General features: G+C 40.1%; 1 protein-coding gene across 1 annotated transcript in view; it reads left to right on the forward strand.

Annotated features, from left to right (window-relative positions):
- Positions 1 to 18,535, forward strand: part of atp8b1 (ATPase phospholipid transporting 8B1) — a 35,241-nt gene extending 16,706 nt beyond the window's left edge. The window contains exons 4-30 of the mRNA XM_073478646.1: positions 460 to 573; positions 878 to 976; positions 1,744 to 1,805; positions 1,959 to 2,031; positions 2,757 to 2,827; positions 3,537 to 3,619; positions 4,590 to 4,748; positions 5,468 to 5,556; positions 6,024 to 6,214; positions 6,515 to 6,599; positions 7,208 to 7,331; positions 9,099 to 9,142; positions 9,468 to 9,624; positions 9,878 to 10,066; positions 11,359 to 11,471; positions 11,627 to 11,791; positions 12,317 to 12,428; positions 12,618 to 12,693; positions 13,184 to 13,316; positions 13,490 to 13,618; positions 13,723 to 13,879; positions 13,988 to 14,211; positions 14,579 to 14,662; positions 15,187 to 15,432; positions 15,719 to 15,857; positions 16,152 to 16,282; positions 16,850 to 18,535. Coding sequence (XP_073334747.1) covers positions 460 to 573; positions 878 to 976; positions 1,744 to 1,805; positions 1,959 to 2,031; positions 2,757 to 2,827; positions 3,537 to 3,619; positions 4,590 to 4,748; positions 5,468 to 5,556; positions 6,024 to 6,214; positions 6,515 to 6,599; positions 7,208 to 7,331; positions 9,099 to 9,142; positions 9,468 to 9,624; positions 9,878 to 10,066; positions 11,359 to 11,471; positions 11,627 to 11,791; positions 12,317 to 12,428; positions 12,618 to 12,693; positions 13,184 to 13,316; positions 13,490 to 13,618; positions 13,723 to 13,879; positions 13,988 to 14,211; positions 14,579 to 14,662; positions 15,187 to 15,432; positions 15,719 to 15,857; positions 16,152 to 16,282; positions 16,850 to 17,083 — 3,483 coding nt within the window. The 3' untranslated portion in view covers positions 17,084 to 18,535. The remainder of the gene's footprint in view (positions 1 to 459; positions 574 to 877; positions 977 to 1,743; positions 1,806 to 1,958; positions 2,032 to 2,756; positions 2,828 to 3,536; positions 3,620 to 4,589; positions 4,749 to 5,467; positions 5,557 to 6,023; positions 6,215 to 6,514; positions 6,600 to 7,207; positions 7,332 to 9,098; positions 9,143 to 9,467; positions 9,625 to 9,877; positions 10,067 to 11,358; positions 11,472 to 11,626; positions 11,792 to 12,316; positions 12,429 to 12,617; positions 12,694 to 13,183; positions 13,317 to 13,489; positions 13,619 to 13,722; positions 13,880 to 13,987; positions 14,212 to 14,578; positions 14,663 to 15,186; positions 15,433 to 15,718; positions 15,858 to 16,151; positions 16,283 to 16,849) is intronic.
- The last annotated feature ends 1,956 nt before the right edge of the window (positions 18,536 to 20,491 follow it).

The raw sequence follows: 20,491 nt of genomic DNA on the forward strand, positions 1-20,491 counted from the left end.
AAGCTCAAGGAAATTGCAGAACTATAAAGTTAGTTTCTAGTAGTAGGGTTGCTGCAGTGATGCGATTTTCCCACCAGCTAATAAGTTTGTGACATCGTTGTTACCCAGTACACCAGACTTTTTACAAGAAAAGATCTGAAGATCGCTGTATTAATTTACTGCTAATGGAAAACCAAACATTACAGAGCAAAACATTTTTGGCATTTGTTGTCTCCAAGCATAAGCTGAGATAACCCAGATGACATCACTATGACATCATCAGGATTATTTTCTCAGAAGCTCTTCCAGAGTCACAGGTGACATCATGGAACCTTTTCCACAGGTCGAATATTACCCCTAATGAGCAATAACCCTGATCTGGTAAATCACCGGAGTGCCTCTCTGCACTTTAACAGCAAAGGACCAAATCCTAGCTGACCTTGCACTTATCATTGGCTGCTTTGTGTTTCTCATCTGCAGGGAAACGCCATCAAGACGTACAAGTACAACGTCCTCACCTTCATCCCCCTGAACCTGTACGAACAGTTCAAGAGAGTTGCCAACCTCTATTTCCTGGCTCTGCTGATCCTACAGGTACATCAAAAAATATAACCATCTGTCTTCTGGTTTACAGTGGTACAAAAAAAAAGGAGCAAGAAGCGGAAAAAAACAAAACAAATAAATAAAATTATATATTAAATTATATAAAATTAATATTATATATAATTATAACATTTATTTATATATATATATATATATATATATATATATATATATATATATATATATATATATATATATATATATATATATATATATATATATATATATATATAAATAAAATATATAATCATTTTTTAAATTTATTTTGTTGTTGTTGTTTTTTTTTTTTTGTTAGATTATACCAGACATTTCCACCCTGCCCTGGTACACCACGCTGATTCCTCTGGTTGTGGTGCTGGGAGTCACTGCCATCAAAGACCTGGTGGACGACCTGGTAAGACAAGGGCTGTGTCCAAATTCAGAGGCTGCAGCCCACGAAGGGCGCATTTGAAGGCCAATTACGTCACAACGCTGCGCGAAGGCTGTCCAAATTCGAAGGCTGCTCCACATGCAGCCCACAAATGCAGCCTTCCCCACCCTCGTTTAGGAGGACGCACCGCTACTATCCTTCGCGGCCTCACATATCCCAAGATCCTTTGCGCACCGCTGCTCAGTCCCGAAACAGAAGAGGAAGCAAGAGAAAATGGCGACATCAAGTAGCGCAGACATGACATTTAAATTTAAGTAATGGGTTTATACTCGGTTTTTACTCATTTGAACATCCAACGCCAGATATGTTAATAGTATTTCCTGGTGACGCAACCAGGAAATACTCCGAAGGCTAGACCGTCCCATTTAACAACGGTGGATGTGGCCTTCAAGGTCTCTCCGAAGGACCCGGCCCTCGTGGGCCGCAAAGGCCGCGTCCTTGAAGGCTGCAGACACACACACACACACACACACACACACACACACACACACACACACACACACACACACACACACACACACACACACACACACACACACACACACACACACACACACACATTTTCAACAGTGTACCACATTTAAGGTACTTGTGCAGCCTGCAGCACACACCCCTGGTGCTACACAGATCGGTGTTTGCTGTTCATTTAGCACAGCACATTGTCATGGGATTATACATTAAGTATTGTGTTATCTTGTTTGCACTGACCTCTTACATTTTCTTTCAATAAGGCACGTCACAGGATGGACAAAGAGATCAACAACAGGAAGTGTGAGGTGCTGCAGGAAGGCAGGTCAGAGCAAAATTAGTTTTCTCTTAGTAGGAAGATATTCACCATCTTTAAAATCTGACACAATTTTGATGAATCCAACTTTCTTGAACGTCATGAAAAATCGATGACAACACAAATGAATAAAACCTAGGATGGGTCCTCTGTCTGCTTCAGGTTTCAGTCGTCCAAGTGGAGGAACATCCAGGTTGGAGATGTGGTTCGTCTGAAGAAGAATGACTTTGTTCCGGTGAGATGAGCATACTTAATGCTGGACTGTGTGATGGTTACTTGACTGACTGACTGACTGACACACATTGACAGATTAAATGTGGATATGTGACCTCTTGCCACTTCACACTGACCCAATAGTATACATTGAAACTATGAGAAAACTCTCTTGAGTATCTTCTAAATACAGAGACGACACAAGACAGAGATAAAAAAAAACAAAAAAACTCTTCTTCTTGTATTACTTCTTCTTCTCCTTCAGCATGTAACAAATAATCAAGTAAACAAAAAGTTTTTTTCATGAACTGAGGTAAAAGAGCTGAAAGCTCCAGAAAATTTTTGTTGTGAAGACACGATGATAAAGCTCTAAATGATCAAAACCTATTTGTAGTTGATGAAGTCAAAAGCTGTGTTAGCAACCAGAAAGATTAAAATTGACTCCCTGCATCTCTTGGCATGAAGAGATCAGCTGTGACTTTCATTAGCAGTTTCTATACTCTGAAGATGTACAAACCCAGATACAAATAATTAAAAAAATGTTTAAATAAATATTTAGAAATACTTAATTGACCATTTAATTTTAGAATCAGCTGATTTGTAACACTACTTTTTTGAAACTGGGTCAGTCATTTAAATATGAGAGTAATCTAGTTTTGAAGACATCAGACACCAGAAGCAGATTTTGTTCCAGGTTTGAGTGTTAAATGCAAATTTTTGATATGAATATTTGTTTCTTGTCTTCAGGCTGACATCCTGCTGTTATCTAGCTCCAACCCAAACAGCCTGTGTTATGTAGAAACAGCAGAGCTCGACGGGTAAGGCTCTCTAACTTTCTGCCATATTCCAGTGTTGTTCCCACTTGGTTTTGAACTGTAGTGTCTGTATTGATCGCTTGACAAATGGACTACATCTTTTGTAGCGTGACTGCTGGAGCAGCGCTCTTTACTCTGATTAGTTTTTTGTTTGATCTGTCTTTTCTCAAGAGTTCCGTCAACAAATTAATCATTGATAAGAGGAGACCAAATGTGTAAGGAGCTTTTGCCAACAGTTAAACAATCTTAGCCAAGCACAGCCATGTGACCTGTGTGACTGTTTGTTCTGCGATTAAGTGAGAAACGCCTTTAAATCAAACAGACGGGCCTGCACGGCTGTCTGTAATGGAGGTATTGTACAATCAATGGCAGCTAATCTGATAGATCACTATCTCCTGTCTTCATGTTTTTCAGAGCTGTGTGGCCTGAAACTGACATCAGAGAATGATCACAGACTTATTTTATTTTTATTTATTTCATTTCTGTAGTCTCCAAGCAAAAGATTATCACACAAGTGTACAACAAACATCTTGAATCTTGAGTCTATTTTCTTTATCCAGACAGGCAAAGTTATTCATAAGAACATGTGAAATCCTTCCTCCAAACAGTTTTCATTTGACATTTTATGATCTTGAACCTCTTTAGCTGTGATTCTGCCTTCCTTTGGTCTTGGTTTTTCAGTTCTTTTTGTATGTTACTTTTTCCTCTGCAGAGAGACTAACCTGAAATTTAAGTTGGGCCTTCGAGTGACCGATGAGGGGCTGCAGGAGGAACGTCAGCTGGCTGAGTTTGATGGTGAGCTCGGTTCACATTACAAGTGTATTCGCCAAAACCGCAATCACTTTTTATCACTCAAACAGACTCACATGAGCACAAAAGCCTTTTTTTATTTTTAAACTGAAAATTTAAAATCTAAATGATTGTAAAAATATGTTTTTTAATAAAAAGATACTTGGTTTATTGAGAGGAATAGTAATCATAACAGTAGTTCAAGAACTTGTTGACGTTATCTTCATCTACACCAGTGTGAAAAGGAACTACACGACATTTTTGTGCCAATGAATAAATGATAATCACACACTCACTCTGATAATGGCAGTAGTCGAAGATAAGAATTAAGATGATTGTTTGCATTATGCAATGTGTATGATGTCATATGCAAGAGAACACTGGTGTGTTTTGTAACTTTGATACTTCAGTTTTCAGGTGAAATGTTCTGATTTTTTTCAGGCAGTTTTAATTTTGTACTTTGGAAATTAAGAAGGCAGTTTTTTAGTTTGAGGTATTTGTGATAAGTAAGTAAGTAAACTTTGGGCCTTTTCATGGCTTTATTTTGATAGGACAGGAAACAGAGAGAGAGAGGATGACTTGCAGCAAAGGGCCACAGGTTGGAACCGAACCCTGGGCCAGTACAGCAAGGACACAGCCACACAGTTCACTGTTAAATATACCCTTTTTCACAATTATTTCTTCTCTGTATTGAAGCAAATGGGGGGAAAAAATCTTTAAAAAATGACTGTAGTGTTGAGGTACAGGCCACTGTAGCCGAAAGGATGTTGATGTGCTGTGGCAGAGGGGACTTAAAGAAGAAGGCTCGATGTGCAGGCAAAATGAAGAGAAGTTTAACATTATTCATTTATATAAACTGCCAACATTTCAGTGATACAAAGCTGGTTAAAAACGGGCAAAGTTCCTGTTTAAGGAATTGTTTTGACTTTTCGACCTAAGTTAAAGCCCTCCCCGTGTACTTTCTTCTCTCCTGAAGCTCTGATCGAGTGTGAGGAGCCCAACAACCGCCTGGATAAGTTCACGGGGACGATGCTATGGCAGAGGGAGCGCTACCCTCTGGATCTGGATAATATGCTGCTCCGAGGCTGCAAGGTCAGGAACACTGAGGAGTGTCACGGACTGGTCATCTTCGCAGGTGTGAACCTTTTGAACCCCATCACTGCTCCTCATGAGATCACACCACTGCAGACTCAAAACTGTACTCGCAATGCATGCTGAAGATATGGATAAACAACATCATCTTTGTTGTACTGATACATGGCTCTAATTTAGTTGATTGCAAAGTAAAAGAAATTTTTTCAAATGTATTTAATGTAACCAATAATTTCTAAATCTTATTTAAAGTTAATCATTATGTGTAAAAGAAAAGACTTGGATATGGATGTGGATCAGATGACACCTAATGCAAAAGAAATCCACGTTAGAGCTGAAAGGATTAGTCAGTTAATGAATAACTGATCAACGAAAATGAATCGCAAGCAATTTTGATAAATTATTTGATTTTTAAATTCTTTAAGCAAAACATTGCCAACATTCTCTGTGAGGATCTGCTGTTTCTTTGTCTGACGTGTTAGTGAGGTGAATATCTTTGTGTTTTGGTTTGTTGGTCAGACAAAAGAATCCATTTGAGGACATCTTATTGGACATGTATCATCATCCTCTCACATTTTACGATCTATCAAATAAAAAAAATAGACCAAATGTCAGTTGCTGTCCTAATCGACATTAATTTCTCATCAGTACCAAATTAAATTTCATGGTGATAGTTAATTATTTAGAGTCTTATTGATGAGTGATAACTAACAATGACTGATAGCAGTGGCTTGTATTCACCATTTTGATATGATGCCATAGGAGCCGACACCAAAATCATGAGGAATGGTGGGAAGACGAGGTTCAAGAGGACCAAAATTGACGAGCTGATGAACTACATGGTTTACACAGTAAGTCTGAGTCACATGCATTTTAGTTGTCTTATCACCTTTCATCTTCTCATCATACACAAACCCTGATTCTAAAGAAGCTGGGACAGAACAGCTAATCCTTTTTGACGTTTACTCAATTAAAAAAGTGCAAAGACAATATATCTAATGTTTTAATCTCATCAACTTCATTGATTTTTGTAAAAATATGCCTATTCTGAATTTGATGGCAGCGACACTTTTCTAACAAGTTGGGAGAGTGGTGATAAAAGACTTGTTGAATGCTCAAAAAACACCTGTTTGGACCATTCCACAGGTGGACAGGTTCATTGGTAACAGGTGATAGTATGATGATTTGGTATGAAAGGGGCAGCCTTGAAAAGATATTTTATCATATGCTCAGCAACACTTCATAACACTGTTGTTTGCAAATCAAGACATTGTTCTATTGTATTGTATATCTGTTTTTCGGTTCTCCCTCCTCGTAGATCTTTGCGCTGCTAATCCTGGTGGCGGCAGGTCTGGCCATCGGTCACTCCTTCTGGTACGAAGAGATCGGCGCTAAGGCCTGGTATCTGTACGACGGCAAAGACCAGGGCGCCTCCTACAGAGGCTTCCTCAGCTTCTGGGGATACATCATCGTCCTCAACACCATGGTGCCCATTTCACTATATGTCAGGTCAGTAAAACCATACCCACATATTCAGCCTTTCTGTTCCTACTCATCTGGTTTTTATTACGCCTCCGAGCCAGCAATAGCTGTGGCCAGAGGCATCATGTTTTATGACTTGGAGAATGCAATGGTGCTTTGTTCTGGCAGTGTGGAAAACATGTTTCAGGATTTTTCATAGTGCAGCTTTAAACTTTCAACAAACCGACTCAAACACAGAACAGCTTTATGTGGTCACAGTTTGGGTTTGAGAAAATGAAAATGAAACTTCATATCATATCATCTCATGTCTGTCTGCTGTGTGCTCAGTGTGGAGGTGATTCGTCTGGGCCAGAGTAAGTTCATCAACTGGGACCTGCAGATGTATTTTGCAGAGAAAGACACACCGGCTAAGGTACATCAGCACTCCTTTTATCATTCTTTATTTTTTAGTCCTTATAATGTTTGAATTGTTAGATTTTCTTACTTATTACACCTTTAGGTCATTAATGTAAAGATCATGTTCATTTATATATTTTTTATTTTGCAGATAGCCTACACTAATGTGATAAAGACACTGTATATTTTTCTTAAAATGGTATAATGTATTACCAAATACTTCATTTCATAATCTACAACCAGTTTATTTTCTAATGATGTTACTTTTCTCAACTAGAAGGGAACAAAATCTTTTTTTACCCCTTTTTTGTCAAAATCTGAACTCACGGTCCACTTGATGGCTGTTTTCAGGGCTTTTAACCGTATCTCTGGGTATTCATTAGCAAATTGCGTTTTTCCATATATTCAGTCTTTTGTAATCATGCAATCAAAATTCAATACTGAGGTTATGTAATGACAACTGAACTGCATTTGCTGATAAAGACTGTGGGGTGCAGTTTAAAGTTTCAGTAAAAGCTGGTAAGAGGACCTTGAGATGAAAATAATTGGTCAAGCAAACTTTATTCACTCTTTAAACAGTCCAGATCCAAACTTTCCATTCATTCAGTTCTTTCCCCTGTGCAGGCTCGAACCACCACCCTGAACGAGCAGCTCGGTCAGATCGAGTACATCTTCTCCGACAAGACAGGAACTTTAACGCAGAACGTCATGCAGTTCAAGAAGTGCACCATTGCTGGACGCAGCTACGGTACTGATCTGCTTTGTTTCACTCAAACATAAAGAGAGAGATACATGTGCGAGTGAGAACTGAGACTGTAACCCTGACAGTGTTAGTACCTTACTCAGAGGTGTTGAACCTCTCCTTACCTGTGGCCTTGCTCATGGGAATTCACCCTCTGTTTCATAAAGTAACCTGTGAGGGGAAATGGAAAGATACAGGAAGGGAAACCAGTAAGACGTAGCTGTGGAGGTAAAGACAAAAAAAGACAGTGAGAGTGAGACACCTGCTGCCTTATATTGCAATGATAACCATCATCTTGATACCAAAAATGTTAATAGCACACTTGAATATGCTGGATTTTACATTGGGTGTTGTACACACATGTCCAGTGTCTGCAGGAATAAAAGGTTCAGTGTTTTATCTCTGCCCGTACCTATTGACAAGGTTGTGTTATCAGAAAGATGAAAAATGGGCCTGTAATGATCCCTGTGGGGAAACTGGTTCCCTGAAGCAGGAAGAAGTGGAATTAAGATAAGAGCAGAACAAACATATAAAGGCAGGTTGAAAGTTTGCAAATGGCTTCACTTTGTTACAGACTGATGCTGTACAAAAGTGCTTTACAGAGGAAAAAGCAGAACAGCCACTACTGCTTGGTTAGAGCAGGTACAAAAAATCATGTAAAACTTCAGGTAAATCAGCAGCAGATAAAAATAAACAAATACAGTGAAAAGAACCAACCCACGACCAGGCAATATTCTTCATTTGGTCTCAAAACAAAGATCTGAATCAAAGAATCAGATTCTGCTTCAAGGTATAATATTGAGAAATGTTCTGCATTAACGACTAGATCTTTGTTATATATAATATATCATTTTGTACAAGGTAACTGTGTTTCATTTGGTCGCCTGTCACGAGAGACAGGAGAGAGAGAGTCAGAGAGCGAGGAAGGAAGTCTGCGAACAAGACTAAAGATGACATGAATATAACTTTAAAACAACTGCGAACATTTCTGCCTGACTCACGTAGACAGACTTTCATCAGCAGTGGTGACTGTTGAACAATAGAGAGGCAAAGTCCCTCCCCTTCCATTGGACCACCAGAGGACCTTGAAAATATATATACAGTAGTGAGAGAGAGAGAGAGAGAGAGAGAGAGAGAGAGAGAAATAATATTTTGATCCTGTTTCAATTGTGTCATGAATTATACTTATGTCTGGCAATTTAAAAGATAATCTTTCAAACTGGAAGTCGCAGCATGTCACAAACTGTTTAACTGTAGGACTGTGAGAATATGTAATCAGAAGGACTCAACAGCCAGTATATATTAGCTAGCTCACAGAACTGATGAACTCTCCTTTCTCATGACTGCAGCTGTCCATATGACTTTCATCTTATTTATTTAATTTAATTTAATTTTACTGACAGCCTTGTTGGTGTGATGATGTAGTTCACCGAGCAGTTTCACACAAAACTAAATGACAGTTCACTATCTTTTCAATAAAATGTGACTTTCACAAGTTGAATTTCTTTTTTTAATTAATAATTTATGTGTCATTCATGAAACAGTTCAAAGAATATAAAATAATGATTTGTCTTTCACCATTAAGCACCATACACATTTCTCTGCAACAGTGTCCCATGGGGCACACAGGAAGGGAAGGGACTCCATCTGTCTGTGAAGACTAAACCTCCCATGATACCATGCTACTGATGTCTTTTTTTTCTGTTTGTTTATTTTGCCACCATCCATTTGTGTGTATTTATACATATTAAGTTTTTGCCCTCCTCTGCACAGGTGAACCGACCACAGCTGAAGGAGTGGTGCTGGACCGAGGAAGGGTAAAATGTCAAATACACTTAACTTTAGAAGACAGAGGATTAATTTGTAAAACAAACCGTTAGCTAAGATTCAGTGATTGTTTGATTTTGAAAGAGAAAAGCCAAATTATATTTGATTCTAAACATATGAAAGTTGACATCTTCTCTAAATTCTAAGTTGCTCAATAAAGCAGATTTCCAGATATTGAATGAAAATGTTAGGTGGACAATATTAAAACAGGTGATCTGTTACCTGAAAAATCACATCCGCAGTGTCACCAGAATCATTGCAGATCATTTCTGCTCTAGTCTTCTAAGCCATTTTTTCTGTTTGCCCTATTTCTAGCCGGTGGACTGGAGCTGGAACCAGCACGCTGACAGAAAGTTCGAGTTCATGGATCATTCCCTTGTTGCCTGCATCCGATCCAAGAAGGATAAAGATGTTACGGAGTTCTTCAAGCTGCTCTCGCTCTGCCACACAGTCATGGTGGAGAACAAAGACGGTAATCTTAAAATCCTCATTTGGGAAAAAGGAGAAGAAACCTGATGGAGCCAAGATGTGATGAGTAAACAGCAACCACCAGGGTTGACTGTCACAGGCTGCCATACCTGTCAGTTACTCCAAACATACCCTAAAAAACTCATCCGAATCAAATGACAAAAAAAAAAAACATGCATAGAAAGGTGTATTACTATAAAACTGCAGACATTGCATTAGACATGACCTCAATGTATGGGTTCTTACCTTTCTCTCAGGTGAACTGGTGTACCAGGCTGCGTCACCTGATGAGGGCGCCCTGGTGACGGCAGCGAGGAACTTCGGCTACGTGTTTCTGTCTCGCACGCAGGACACCATCACCATCAAGGAGATGGATCACGAGACAACCTACGAAATGTTGGCCCTGCTCGACTTCAACTCCGACCGCAAGCGCATGTCTATCATCTGTACGAGTGCACAGACACGCACACACTGTTGCACATACACACATATCATCACTGGTCATGTTGTATATTAGTTGAGATGAGAAGTCAGTTCACAGAAAAACGTTACATTACATTTGTCAAATTGTTACAGACCTGGGATTTGTATTTACAGTGGACAGTGGTGTTGCACTCAGAAACTGTGGGACGGGCGCCAAATCGCTTTAAATGCCGCTTTAAAATGCCAAAGACAACCATTAATTGATCCTCCAGCACAAACGTTGTGTGTTTATGAAAGCTTAATACATCCTAATCCTCTGTGCCATAGAGCACACACCCACACAACTATATATTTTTTAGGGCTGTTAGATTTAGTCCTCAGTAGAAGACAGTAGGCCTGGTACTGAGAGCCACAGATGGTATCAAGAGACTGACAAACAAACTGGTCTTTTCTTTTTTGACCATAAGAAAAAGTACAGAATAAATTGAGCCTCATCTTTTCAAGTAGAAGTCAGCTTTTTCAGACCTGCCTGCGATAAGTTATCGATCAATCAAGAAGACTAGCTTCAGACTTAAAGTTTACACTTTCCAAACTTTAAACAGGCTGAAGCATTATTAGGCTATCAAAGCTTTACAGAAGAGTAATAACAGGTGCAGTGTGTATGATTGCAACCTCATCTCACCCTTCCCTATAGTGCGTGCTAAAAATGCAAAAAAAATCCAAAAGGCCCTCTCTAGAGCCAGTGTTTTGTTTGTCCCTTCTAGGCTACTGTAGAAACATGTGCGAAGTAACAGTGCAGCATAGCAGAATGTAGAGGAGAAGACTCCCTCTGTAGATATAAAAGTCTCATTCTAAGGTAACAACAGCACAACAATTGTTAGTTTCAGATGAATTTAAGTATGAATATTACATATACATCAATACATCCTCCTAAATCCTACACACTGGACCTTTTAAATTAAAAGTCTTTCCAATATGAACACAGTCTTGCACGTCACCCCCACAGGTGTCACATTACTTAGGCTGGAGTCAGAATTCTGCTGCCTAAGCCCTGACAAAAGATGACTGGCAGCAGGATGTTTAATGGCAACGAAGCCAATCTCCATGTCACCTGAGCTGGAGGGGGAAGGTGTTTGACGATGCTCACCAGCAGACAGACCAATAATGACTTGATTAGAACTTGAAACACAAAGTTTAAAACTGGTCTGGACTGAGGAGATGCCTGAAGAATTCATAGCCAACGGTCAAGATTTTTAAAACAATGACTCTGTCCCTCCTCTGACCCTCTGTGCTTCTGTCTCTCTCTCTCTTTCAGTGAAGTTTCCTGATGGTCGTGTTCGTCTCTACTGCAAAGGAGCCGACACTGTCATCTATGAACGACTTTCCCCCAACTCCAGACACAAAGAAACTACCCAGACTGCCTTGGATGTGAGCTTTTATGGCTTTATTCTTATTTGTACTGTTGTATTTCGCTGCTGTGTGCTGTCTTAGCATGGCTCTACTGTTTGTAGAAACAATGACATATGTACAGAACTGTTTCTCCTGTTTCTGTGGAAGCAAACAATCTGCGTTTTGTGCTTCAGGAATTTGCCAATGCAACCCTGCGGACACTGTGCTTGTGTTACAAAGACATCAGTGCGGACGAGTACGCAGCCTGGTCGAGGAAACACAAGGACGCCCAGGTGGCCATGGTCGACAGAGATGAGGCCCTCGACCGCGTGTATGAGGAGATCGAGAGCAACCTATTGGTGAGAGGAAGACAAAAACTTTCATGCTTAAACCGGCAATAGACAAGTTTTTAGTTTTAATATATCATTATGAATTAAACGTTGATTGCACAATGTAATGACTATAGAATAATGACCACCATTTCTACCTACATTCATGGCTCCATCATAGACCAAATGAGTGAATAAACTCACGTTTTGTCCTGTGTTGTTGGTAGTTGCAACCCTGAGGAAAGTGAAAACGATCCAGTTATATTTGTGAGAGCTGCGCAAACAGTAATACCACTTAGAAACACTTGGAGGAGAGAGTTGTCCATTTCCACTTGAACAACACTGGGTGTTTAACAGCACTGACATCTACAGATATACAGGATTTAATAGGAAATTAATAAATAAATGACTGTCAAAATTATAAAACAACAAAAAACGGCAACATATTTTTACAAATCCAACTGAAAAGCAGTGTGAAGCCCTTTACTTTAAGTCCATAAAAGTTTAAAACAGTGACCCTGAGCTGTAACTAAGCACCTGTACCCCTCTGTCCAGCTGATTGGGGCGACAGCCATCGAGGACAAATTGCAGGACGGAGTGCCAGAGACCATCGCCACACTGGCCAAGGCCGACATCAAGATCTGGGTCCTGACTGGAGATAAGAAAGGTACTTCAGAGTCATACCGTTAGTCCACCTGTTCTAATAACAACCAATATGATGATATTAAAAAACCAAACGGTGGTTAAAGTTTATTTTAAGTTTGAACTTATAGATGCATCTTAAAAACACTGCCCTGCTGCTGTAACAGAATGTTTTTTCTGCTAACTTTTAATGTATTTTATCTTTCCTCCCCAGAAACTGCAGAGAATATTGGATATTCTTGTTCACTTTTGACAGACGACATGCAGATCCACTACGGAGAAGACGTCAAGTGAGTCTTACAGCTCTTAAGATCTCGTTTTCATGTTATGCAGCCGAAGTTTCCTTTTTTCCATCGATGTACTATTTGTAAATAAGAAAGAGCACATTATTTTTCATAGAAATGTAAAGTTAATCAGAATTGACCAAATTAGCACAGTGACCATTTTCCTCTGACATCACACTCAGGGTAGAAAGCTCAACGTCACACTGCTTCCTATACATGGATTAAATCTGACAAAAGTCGTTATCATTTCACTCCCTCTTGATCGATCAGCAACTGTAAAGACAATGAATAGTGAAAATTATGAGGGACATATTTAAAGGTGGAAAAAACATATTTGATACTCATTAGCTGCTGTTGAATAACAGTTAATGTTAGCATTTAACCACTTACTTGACAACATTACCATTTGATGGTAGGAAAGTTGTAAATTTAATTTTGAAATCCAAGTCTGTCACACTGTGTTGTTGAAGAGTTTGTCTGTTGTTCCTGTCTCCAGTGATAAGCTGAGGATTCGTCAGACCCAGAGGAGACACGAGCCTCCAGCTGTCCGTATAGGCAAAAAGAAACCTGTGCAGCCTTTCTTCCCAGAACCAGGCAAAAACGCTCTCATCATCACTGGAGGCTGGCTGGTAGGTTCCATCAACACTGTTTTAAAATGATGACAAGTGATCCATTTTTGTTTTGAGGTTTTTATGATATTTGGAAATTCAGCCCTGGTGGAAAAAGATCACCCTAAATCCTTATTTTGCCACAAGTCAACATGGTAGACTGTGCTGATTTTATTCTGCTTGGATTTTCTTAGAACGAGATTCTGTATGAAAAGAAGAAGAAGCGGCGTCGCCTGCGTCTCCGTCGTCTGGGAAAACGACCGCCTCCCACCACCCCTCAGGACGGACAGCCCATGGACGACTTGGAGAAGGAGTTGAGACAGGTACAATGAAATGAATTAAACATTTAAAAGTTCAAGTATCAAAGTGAGATTTGATTGTGTTGACCGTTTTACATAATAACAAAGATGGTAATTTGTCTCTACAGATTGACTTTGTGGACATGGCCTGTGAGTGCGAGGCAGTCATCTGCTGTCGTGTCACCCCCAAGCAGAAGGCTAACGTTGTCAGTTTGGTGAAGAAGTACAAGAAAGCCGTGACACTGTCTATCGGAGATGGAGCCAACGACGTCAACATGATCAAGAGTAAGGACATGAGTGTTCTCGGCTCGCGTTAAAGGACACATTTTCTCTAGCATGCGATGTATGTTCCAGTGAACCTACTTTAAACTTCCCCGCCTTCTGTCCTTCCAGCCGCAGACATCGGTGTTGGTATCAGCGGTCAGGAGGGGATGCAGGCCGTCATGTCCAGCGACTACGCCTTCGCTCAGTTCCGTTACCTAGAGCGCCTCCTGCTGGTGCACGGACGCTGGTCCTACATCCGAATGTGCAAGTTCCTGCGCTATTTCTTCTTCAAGAACTTCGCCTTTACACTGGTCCACTTCTGGTACTCCTTCTTCAGCGGATACTCCTCACAGGTCAGCAGCACAGCAGCGTGCTAATGCCGACCACTTTATCAACACCATGTTGTTGCTGCTGTTTACATGTTTATTTATGTAAATAACTATATATGTTCTATGTCTGTGTTATAATATGTGTTATATAATGACAAAGAAACCACCTAGAAAACCTTGGATATATGTGATTGTGAAAAAGTCTAAAAGGTTTTAACATGAAAGTCTTTCGGTCAGGATGTGAGACATCCTAGATGCTGCGTTGGTTGTCCTCCACTATGACTATAATTCACCCCGACACTCAGTTTGCTCCCAATAATATCATGTGGCCTCATCCCAGCATACATCGGTTTACTTTACATACTGAATAATTGTTTCTTCCCGTCTGCAGGTCGCCTATGAAGACTGGTTCATCACTCTGTACAATCTCTGTTACAGCAGCTTACCTGTTCTACTAGTTGGACTTCTTGACCAGGTAAAAACAGCCATATTGTATTTTTGCATTTACTTTGCATAAATATTAGTCAAAAATATCCACATCCCTGTTCTTTAACTGTATATAATAAATGGCAAAGGTTATAAATAGTGAATTTGAAACTGTACAGGTTGATCTGAAAGTTAATGTATAATATAGTAGCTAAGACTCAGGTTGATGTGATTTAAACTTCTCAGGTTTGAAACTTAACCATGGACCATTCTTTACACCTTAGACCAAACTGTTCTTTAACAGATTTAATAACTAATACTGAAATATAGCCTTATTTTGCTTTTATTCTTTGACTATCTTTATGGTCCTGCTCTTTCATAGTGTCCCATGTCATGTTGCAATAAATCCCCCCAAAACTGATCCCAAACTTCTACCTTCTTTATTGTTACATTATTTATGTCAATAAAAAAATCCATTCCATTATCTTCTGCTCAATGAGAGAAAAATAAGTCATCCAGAACTCTGTTAACTGATCCTTGCTCCTCCTCCTCCTCCTCCTCCTCTCACTTCAGGATGTTAACGACAAACTGAGCCTGAAATTCCCCAAGCTCTACCTGCCTGGCCAGCAGGGGTCGCTGTTCAACTACAGGAACTTTTTCATCAGCTTGTTCCACGGCATCTTCGTCTCGCTCATCATCTTCTTTATCCCTTACGGAGCCTTCCTTCAGACCATGGGGCAAGACGGAGAAGCCCCCTCCGACTACCAGTCCTTGGCTGTCGTCACTGCCTCGTCACTCGTCTTTACTGTCAACCTGCAGGTCAGTCGCACATTAGTGTTTAGATGGTTTTTTTTTTTCAGAGGGATATTTGCAGCCCTATCAGGCATGGTATAAACTATAAGACAAGAACATGTTAATATGCTAACATTGACATGCTGATTTGAATCTGCTACAATTGAAGCTCGGATTCACCAAGGAACAATTGTTCTGAATCCTTAATGATTCAGAAATCCAGACTACATATGATACTCGAGGTTTAGAAGATGTGCATGTACGTGAGTGCCTCTGCTGACTGGTGTTATCTTCTCCGCCTCTTGTTTGTCAGATCTCTCTGGATACCGCCTACTGGACCTTCGTCAACTGCTTTGCAGTTTTGGGCAGCATAGCAATCTACTTTGGGATCATGTTTGACATCCACAGTGCTGGGATCCACGTCATCTTCCCCTCACAATTCACCTTCACCGGTCAGTAACAAACCATCACCACAGTCTCTTCAAAAGCCACATTTGGACTTGTTTCTGAACTGCAGAGTTCCACGAGTCTCCTGGACAATTCAGAACGGTGCCCTTTTTGTCTTTAGTCTTTCCAATACCAAAAAGAGCAGAACTGTGAGGGATTATTTTGTGGAGTTACAGGTTAGCTGTTGGGTCAGGGTCAGGACTGTCACATGAATTGCGAGGGAGCTGGTCCTGGATGCAACGCCCCATCAAACCCCAACCTCCTCACAACTCTTAACGTATATTATTATGTGTTTGCAGGTGCAGCATCGAACGCTCTGCGGCAGCCCTACCTGTGGTTAACCATCATCCTGACGGTGGGCATCAGCCTGCTGCCTGTCATCTGCATACAGTTCCTCCATAAAACCATTTGGCCCTCTGTAGGAGACAAGGTGAGGCCTCCATGAGTCAACATGCAGACCTGCTGCTGGACTCGCCTTAATAATCACCCATATGAGGAATTATAGATTATCAGGAAAATGTAGATGTGGCTCACACATGAGCTGCTTTTCAGCAATGATTGATGCCACCTTTCCAGCTTTAAACAGTGTCCTATGGACCTTATTTTCCTCTGAGAACAGCTTGTTTATTCATATATGGAAAAGATAAATATTTGAGTTTGTATTATTACCTCATTATATTGTAAATACTGTATTAATATTCTGAAATTGAATTTCTTCTCCAAAACTACATAGTGCCCCTTTTATCTGTCTGCAGTTCATATATCTTATGTGTTGTTACACTATATGGAATTAGAATTACTAAATCAAATTGGATAGGACAGGATGAAAATAGACGTCTAATGTTTAATCCAACTGCAATTCAAGTAAATTACTTCTTAAACAAGTCGTCATGAAATGCAATTAGTTGGAAAAGAAGTAACCGTCCTTCTTTCCCATAACGTGGAAAAAACACCAAAGCAGTGTTTCTCTAATCTCCTTATCTCCGATCGCCCCCAGGTCCAAAGAAACAGGAAGAAGTATGAGATGGAGATGCAAGAGGAGGAGAAGAAAAAGCCATCGGCCTTCCAGCGCGGCCGGCGTTCTCGCCGCTCTGCCTATGCCTTCTCTCACTCCCGTGGCTACGCCGACCTCATCTCGTCTGGGCGGAGCATTCGGCGGCGCCCGCCGGTCCGTGGCGGACCCCAGGACAGCATCAGGGAGGTTCCCCACAGAGAGGCCGAAAACATCTGATGGGGGCTGAGCAGGAGATGGAGCAGAACTGTAGCCAGAGGGGTTGTAAATATTTGGGTGCGAGGAGCAGTGGGTTTATCCCCGTCATCATCTGTGAGTCGCTGCTGTAATGGTCAACATCTCGAGCTCTGCTCAGAAGCCACAGCCTGGTCGGTGGTGAAGTGCACAGTTCCTTTGGGGTATTTAAGTGCCTTGAAAAGCTCCTAAAGTCACTTGTCCTTTAGAAATTAGAGCTACTTTTTTGCTCCAGTCTGTGATCCTGACTCCACTGCCTCTCGTCCCTCCTCTATGCACAGACTCTTGAAAACAAATGAAAAAAAAAGCTCACCGAAGAGACCTCCGTTACCGGGGTTTGAGGTCATGCAGCGACTGTGTGACTGACAATGTCGTTTGACTCAGGATTTTTTAAAATAAAAGCTTTATTTTTAGTCAGTTTGTCCCTGCACACCACTACTGTGGCTGGATATGTAACTATGTTGTTTAACATGATGCTTTTTGACATTTACGGTTTTAGCCCAGTATCTGCGGAGCACTTGATATGTTAAGTGTTTTATTAAATTAAAAATATATATATTCCAGTCAATTTATCCGTTTGCAACATGAAATCAAACCGCATCATCTGTTACTTTAGTTTATTTCTGTCCGTTGAGATGCAATCAAAACATTTTCCTTCACATTAAGACAATGGGCTAAAACTAAACATGTCAAGGTGTCCTCTTTTAATGTTTTATTATAAATAATGGCGGGATATTTCCATGCCACGTTATGCAAGGTGGTCAGATATTATAAAATGTGTCTTAATTTAAAACTAAGTTGTGAATAGTGATCTTCTGCTGTATCAAATGTCCCAAGTGTCCTTACTGATGGGTGTTGGAGTTACTAATTTGAGGGACTGCAAACATGTTTCAACCTTCAAATTTTTTACATGCCTCTTTCCAAGCTGTATCCTCATGCAAACACTCTCACAGTCTTCCTTCAACAACAGTCTCTTCATTTCTTTTCACTTTACAGAATATAAATCTAAGTGCTCCTTACTTTAAATGGGGAAAAACACACAGAAAGGTCTTGGTTCATCGTCATTTGTTGATGTCTTAGTAGTTTGTTCCTTTCTCTTTGATTTTTGCAACTTCCTGGAAGTTAAATTGCACGATCTTAAGTGGTGAAAAAGTGAGGATGTTCTGCATGTGTGTCACTGGTTGTTTACAATAAACCCCAAAATGATTTGTTTTTCCATTCCTATATTCAAATGTAGGATATCCACTAGAAAGCGCTAAGCCAAAACTGACCCATTCCTGTTCTGACTGTTACTGTCTGCAGATAATGTCTTTTTATTACTGAATGAATGACTGCAGTGGATGAGGACTGCTGTTGATTGTACCAGCAACAGTGTAGTCTCTGTCATATGATGGTATTTTATCATGTGGTTGTTAATAAAAGCCAAGGGCACATTTAGCAATCTGAAATATGTCTTTATTTTATTGCGGAGGCTCGTGCCTTTTCCTTTTATGCATGAATGTGGTGACTTTAATTCTAATCCTTACACAACCAGGATTATACAACGAAATGATTGTTGTAGCCTCCTTATGCTACTTCTGTTTTACGTTTTTTGACATGATGTTTGTCATTTAACAAATTAAGCCAAACCTTTCTGTTTCATGGTCCAGGACCATCATTGCAATGTTAACCCTGGATTACTTGCTTGGATCAACATGGCAGTGATGGTCCAGGATCAACATGACAAAATTATCCAAGGTCAACGAGGGAACACTACACTGCAATCTTGCTAAATTGATTTGATTGGGATATAAAAATCCAAATGTCCAAAATGATTGTTTATTTTAATGATGAAGTATGCTAATGCGGTAAAATTAGAGCTCTTATGTCATATTTATCCTTCAATTTTAGTGAACAATATTCTGGCTTATTGGAAAGTCTCCTTGTTAGCATAGCCTATTTAGTCAGCAAGCTAACTTGCTAATCCTGCAGTAGCTCATATAACTACAGTTCTAGGTAGATATTAGACTACAAAGAATAAATATTAGTGATCGAAAGACATAGGGCTCTATCTTTGGCACGGAGCTAAGTGGCACATGGCACTGCACAAGTTTGCTAGTTTCTGTCTGATGCATTTGTCATTTTTAAGCCCCTGTTGGGTAAGAAGCAAATGTATATGTGCCCATCTGTGCACCCCTGGGTGTGTTAGTCAGCTGTGGTTAGGTGAATTGATGGTGCTTTGCTATCTTTAAGCAGCAGAAAGCGACTCCGCCATAGACCAAACATAAAGCCGGACTAAAGTTGAGTATTTTTCCTGCTGTTTAAAGGGCACATTATTCAGATAGTCAGATGCACATCATGCACATTTCCATGCATGCAGTAAAGTGACTGCAGCAAATGTCTCGGCACATTTCAGCAGCCAAACTAAAAGCTGTAATTATAAAGTTGACAGAACAGAGGAAACAGAATTAAACTTTTATTTGATTAAAAAAAATAAATATTTTGAGACATTTCTGGTGGAACTATGGATTTATCAGGAGGTTGGCTGCTTCAATCCAAACAGTTTTACTGTATGAATCTGGACTGTGTGTGAGCCTTTGGACATGTAGAAGAACACAGAAGATTAGTAACATGAAATGCTAATCGATCCTGTCGGCCAGTCAGGAGATTTAAATAATCACTGAAGTTGCTGTTTCTTGTATGCAAATGCATACATGGATCTCTTAATAGCAAGATATACTTATTGTTTCTGTTAATGGAGGATCACTGCAGGTAATGTCTTCAATCATTTTCCTAAGGTATTTCACCCCCCTGCATCCCACCCACAACTGATCAGAATTAATTATTTATGACCTGTCCCGTCTGATCTGTGCATCACTATTACACACAGGGACTTGCAGTATCTCTCCTCCTCAGTTAAATATCAGTGCATTTGCTTGTATGCAGTTGAATGGAGTTGTTGATGGAACAGATGATTGTGAAATGGTAGGGGCAGAGGCCACGTACCTGTCCCTCCTGTATGTTTTCGCCTTTGTGCCAAATGTCATGTACAATATTATCTTTGCTCTGTGTTGTAAATGGGGCCTATAAACACAACCCAAGTCAAACCCATTCATCTTTCAGAAAGGAATCAAAGTCTCATCTGATAAGCCCTTATCTTATGCTCTTAATTGCACTGAATACCTTTCAGTCCACATATTTCAAGCCAGACATGCTTTTACTTTTCATACTTAAAGTACATTTTGTTGATGATGTTAACATACTTTTACACAAGTATTGTGTTGACTGCTGGACTCAGAGTACTTTCACACTTTGGTTTAGAACTTTTACTTAGGTAAAACTCTGAATACTTTTTCCACCATGGCTGGTACAGTTGTCTACCCCAAGTTCACACACACAAGTCAGCTTCTGAAG

The sequence above is a fragment of the Pagrus major genome, chromosome 12 (genome assembly GCF_040436345.1).
Source record: "Pagrus major chromosome 12, Pma_NU_1.0".
Taxonomy (NCBI): domain Eukaryota; kingdom Metazoa; phylum Chordata; class Actinopteri; order Spariformes; family Sparidae; genus Pagrus; species Pagrus major.